Source organism: Bactrocera tryoni, chromosome 4 (assembly GCF_016617805.1).
Source record: "Bactrocera tryoni isolate S06 chromosome 4, CSIRO_BtryS06_freeze2, whole genome shotgun sequence".
NCBI lineage: Eukaryota > Metazoa > Arthropoda > Insecta > Diptera > Tephritidae > Bactrocera > Bactrocera tryoni.
In genome coordinates this window covers 9,207,985-9,213,115 of record NC_052502.1, presented here as the reverse complement: position 1 = coordinate 9,213,115, position 5,131 = coordinate 9,207,985, and the positions used below count along the sequence as shown (strand labels likewise).

The 5,131-nt window shown below is 40.6% G+C and overlaps 1 protein-coding gene across 1 annotated transcript; it reads right to left on the bottom strand.

The window, feature by feature from the left end:
* Positions 1–360: 360 nt before the first annotated feature.
* Positions 361–4,839, bottom strand: LOC120775909 (intraflagellar transport protein 56). Its single transcript, XM_040106301.1, has 7 exons — positions 4,749–4,839; positions 4,549–4,683; positions 2,202–2,611; positions 1,693–2,140; positions 1,287–1,619; positions 701–828; positions 361–634 (listed from the first exon to the last, which is right to left on the bottom strand). The coding sequence occupies exons 1-7, from the start codon at positions 4,749–4,751 to the stop codon at positions 436–438; spliced, it is 1,656 nt and encodes a 551-aa protein (XP_039962235.1). The 5' UTR covers positions 4,752–4,839; the 3' UTR covers positions 361–435.
* Between the last annotated feature and the right edge of the window lie 292 nt (positions 4,840–5,131).

The following is a 5,131-nucleotide window of genomic DNA, read 5'->3' as shown; positions in this document are numbered from 1 at the left end:
GGCTCGAGAACGGCGGATCTTCTTGGTATTTTTCAAAACCAAGACGCGATGTCGCTTGGGATGGTCGAGCGGTTTTAGGCTTCTTGCACGAGCTGTATTTTGTACGCTTTCAATTTAAGATTTTTTTGGGTATACTCTCACGACTCACGCGTGATCTGTCAAAAAAAGCCATTGAATACTTGGATCACCCGTTATAAGACGTCAAACTCTCCTTCATCTTAACGTGACTCTTTTAAGGCTTTACTACTAGATGCTATTATATTATATATTCTCAAAGTTGAACTGTCTATTCAAAGATTAGCTAAGATTAGCTTAAAAGCACCTCTCCTCAAATCCCTCCCTAAAACAACTCGATACCAATATCATCAATGTTAGGTTTATTCTTATTTCCTTTCAAAGGGTCTAAAATTTAATTTAAATATAAACTTTCTACACTTATTTCAAACTATTTATATGTTTGCGTATGACTTTTATCATCGCTTCTGCCTGTGGATTTGACGAGTCGCGCAGTAAACCGATCACATCGGTTACGCCATTCGGTGGACAACCCTTGTCAGCTTTCGAAGCCAAAGCATAGAGTACACCAGCACAAGCGCCACGTTTACCTTCCCAATTTTCTGGGCTTGGATCGAGTCTATTGATGAGAGTAATTCAATAATTTAAAAATAGGAATTTCACCCATATTTCTAGTAGAACTTACTTTTCCAGCATATCGAAAGCCTTGGCGGCCACCCAGAATTCCTCACATTTGTAGCACTCATTTGCAATAAGTTGTAGTAGTAAGAATGCTTCAGAGTTCGTGTCGCGTGTGATGAAAACATTCCAAGCCTGTAAAGGAAAAAATCGCATTGAGTTCATTCAAGCTTGTGGCTAAAGAGGTTCACAAAGACTAGATTTCAGATGGTAGAGGGTTTGCTATAAACTCCGAGGAGTAATTCGTTGAATTGGACCATCCTAAAAAACAGCTCTGTCAAGCTCTTCGTCTTTTGACGACGACGAAATATGAAACCCTTCGACAACAAAAGACTACAGAGTAATTTCCTTTACAAATTTCATTCATACACATAAGTCCGTCCGTCCGGTAATATCGATAATGTAATTATCCTCTTTAAATATTTTCCTATTTCGTATTCTGCCATAGAGAGCAACTCAGAGAGCAACTCAGCGTAAGATCTCTAAGTTTAACTTCTTGCAGCTGCCTATGCTCGGTTGAACCAATCCGTCCGATAGCTTAGAGCAGGTCTTACGGAAGTTTACGAAACTCAAAAATAAACATGAAAACTCACCAACTCCGGGCGTCCGGCGTGTATATGGCATTTCGCTATGATCATGCAGTAAGTGTGTTGGTTCTTTATGTCCATATCCGTTATTTGCATGAGCAACTCTTCCGCCTCCTTGTAGTAGCCCGTGGCACATTTCGCTTGAGCATAATTGTAGTTGAAGGTATCGTCGTTGACAAAATAACTTCTTATAGAATTCATATAAACCAAGACCTCTTCGAATTGCGAGTAGAGAAAGAAAGCCGAAGCCATGCTCTGTCGACCGGGTATGGTGTCGCATTCAGTAGCTGAGCTACCAACCAAATGTAGATTCTGCTGAGCGGTTTTTATATGCTCTTTCTATAGGAAAAGTTAATGAGTTGATACTAGCCAGCTAGCAGATTTTAATTTTCGCTATCGATAAAAGCCTCACCGAACCGATCTGTTGACCGAGCGCCGCATGCACAACCCCCTTCAAAATGTATTCATGCGGCACAGTCGGCTGGAGTTCCTTGATCAATGCGTGGGCCTCTTGCACATTGCCGCTCTTTAGATGATAGATAGCCAAGTTGAGACGCGCCTCTGGCACGATATTTAGGAGAGTCGGGAATGTTTGCATGGCACCCTCGCCATTGCGGAACACAACCAAGTTGTGTCGTATTAGATCGGCACCGAAAGTGCCATTGTCTGCGATATTTTGTATCTCTTGCTCGGCTACGCGCCCATTAAATAGACGGAAGCGATTGCAGGCCTTCAGATTGGTTGCTATGGTGCTGTCTTTATGCTTCGCCAAGTAAACATCCAACACTTCCTGCGACATATCATAGTAGTCCAGTTTGTAGAAACAAAGCGCCAGATAAACATTGATAGCCAGGTAGTCTCTGCAAGTAAACAAGAACCCCGTGAATATCGCTGAAACCGTTTGGCCGCAGATCAACATACTTGTTATCCAACAACAAACGCTTGTAAATATCAATTGCGTCTTGATAGTGGGCGCGCAAGTAGTGCATCGAGGCGAGACTTAGCTGATCCTCGACATCTTCCTGCAAGGAATCCTGCAACTGTGTCACCTGCGTCTCGTTACCAAACTTATGTGCCAAGTGAAAGAGCAGACGCAGCTTCAACGGCGTGTTCGGTGTCTGTTCCATTAGTCGGTGTGCTTCCTCATACATGCCGAGGTAGAACATACAAACGGCGACATTATGGGTTATGTCTTCGGTAGCAGGTTCCGCATCACGTATGCTTTTGTATTGTTGCAAGGCCTGCTGATAGTCGCCTAAGTGGAAGCTGCAGAACGCAATCCACTGTTCCTTGATCAAATGCTGCTCTTCGTCTTCATCTTCGCTGGAAAACTTGAGGAGGAAGTAGAATCAGTAGAAATATTATAACTTTTAAAACAAAAAATATTTGGTGATGCCTATTTTAAAGACAGCCCATATAATCCAGATTGCAACCTCCAACAGAAAACTAGTAATTTTTATGAACAAATTGTAGGTCCCAAAAGCAAGTGTATGTAAGAAGCTCAATATGAAAGCAGAACTGGTTTCAGGCTGAGTCAACAGATTCATAAAAATGTCGCATGTTTCTTCAATACATTCTATATTTCCTCCAGTGTTTCTTATCGACAATGCAAAATTAAAGCTATTTGCTTAGTCTCTTGCCCTCGCTAGGAATATGGGAACATCGCTGTTCGGTCTTATCTAAGAAAACTAATAGAACTAACCTATCCAAACTCAAACTTCGAACACCTTAATCACTTTGGAAACCAACCTTTCTCTGGAACAGCCTTATTATAATCGTTGGCAATGGCACTATCGAATGCATAATTTTACTGGACGTACCATAGGAGTATCCCGATGACAATACAGCATACAAGATTGGACGAGTATGTTCTATTCTAGCCTTATACAAAGTGTACCAGTTAAAAACCCCTCAACAACACTGAATCACTTGCTGAAGAAACCTTATAACGAGTTTTTCAATGGGAGTACACAAAATGAAATCGATAGGGACAAGAAACGACGCCATATATTTTCCCGCTATTTTGACATTTCGCTTTAGTAAGGTTTGCCATTTTATCACGAAAACATATACGATCCAACAACGAGTCGAAATTATCAAAATTTACTACCGAAATTCGGAGTCAGTGGTCTCAACTTTAAGAGCGCTACGTCCAATTTCTGACCGTCGAAAACGTCCTGCCAGATCAACAATTGAGCGTCTAGTGGAAAATTTTTAAACCACAGGTACAGTACCAAATATTCCTTTGCCAGTGAGACAAAGAAGTGCCCGTAGTGTCGAGAATATTGCTATCGCTAGCGTATCAATTGAGGAAGACCCAAATCAGACTCTCACACGTCGTCCTCAAGCGTTGGGCATCTCTATGACGTCGTGTGGCGAATTTTGAGAAAATATCTCGGCCTACATTCTTAGAAGATCAAATTGAAAGAAGAATTAAAGCCGCTTGACCACCAGAATCGTCGTATGTTCGTGAATTGGGCTGAGCAACAACTTGAAAATTACCCGGATTTTCATCAAAAAATCATCTTCAGCGATGAGGCTCATTTCCGCCTGAATGACTTCGTTAATAAACAAAATATACGTTATTAGTCAGGCAGCAATCCACACGTACTCGATGAGTCTTCATTGCATTCCGGAAAAATTACGGTTTGGTGCTGTTAATAAGCCGGCGGCGTCATTGGACCGTACTTCTTTCGTGATGATCAAGGCCGGCACGTTACTGTGAACGGGAATCGCTACCGCTCAATGCTAACCGAATATTTTTGGCCCAAATTGGATGATATGGACTTGGACATTATGTGGTTTCAACAGGACGGCGCCCAAAGCCACACAGCGAATGTCAAAATGGATTTATTGAAAACCAAGTTTGGTGAACGTGTTATCTCACGAAGTGAGCCAGTCAATTGGTGCCGTTAGACTATTTCCTTTGTGGCTATGTCAAATCTTTGGTCTTACCAACACGATAACCAAGATTAATGAACTTCGTAGGAATATCGAACGTGAAATTGCAGCAGTATCGGCTGCTTTATGCTTGAAAACCGTCGAAAATTGCGTTCAGAAACTGGGCTTCAGCAAGCGTGACCGTGGTGGCCATGCAAAAGAAATCGAGTTCCATACATAATGACATCGAATGTACTTTCATATGAATAAAGAACTTCATTGATATCCTTAACCCATTCGATATTTTTGGTTTATAATGAAAAAACTCTAAGCTTATGATAAGAATTTTTTAGTTCTCAAAGAATATATGTTCGCTTGTAATGTGTACCTCGAGAAAAACTCTAGCACCAGTGTAATCGCGCTTGAGTATGAAATCCTCCAGTGAATTGGGTAGGCGTTTGACAAGTGTGGCACTAACTGCCTGCCGTGAGTTTGCCGAATCCGTTTTACCTCTGGATAAAATCTGTTTTTAAAGGAGAAGTAATAATTCTTTATTTCCAATTGAATATATATTATTTTTTAACTGACCATATTATTTTTAAATCTTTTTTTTAACTTTAAAAATTATTTTTACGGATTTTCACTAACCGCCGAAACAAAAATGAATTTTGTTATCATTCCTTGCCTTGTTTTGGTTAACGGTTGCTAAGTAACGAGCCAACTGCTAGGGTGGTCAAAGTGCCAAAAATAGGCTTGTCTACAGGCGTGTGTAAACTCACCCTTATTATTCATAATTATTATTTCTTTACAGTCCTATAAGAATGTACCAAATAACCTTTTTTTTATTTTTTTTTTATCTTTTCATACCAGAATTTATTTTCCACAGCACTCGACCGCCTAAGTGCCCATTTGACATTTGCAGCAGTGAAATCAAATGTCACTGCAAGGTGAGGAGATTAATCTTCAACTGC

Coding starts and splice junctions, on each gene's coding strand:
- LOC120775909 (XM_040106301.1), bottom strand. Junction 2,141..2,201: donor CGTTTGTTGTTGGATAACAA/GTATGTTGATCT, acceptor GTTTACTTGCAG/AGACTACCTGGCTATCAATG. Junction 829..1,286: donor ACGCCGGACGCCCGGAGTTG/GTGAGTTTTCAT, acceptor TTTCCTTTACAG/GCTTGGAATGTTTTCATCAC.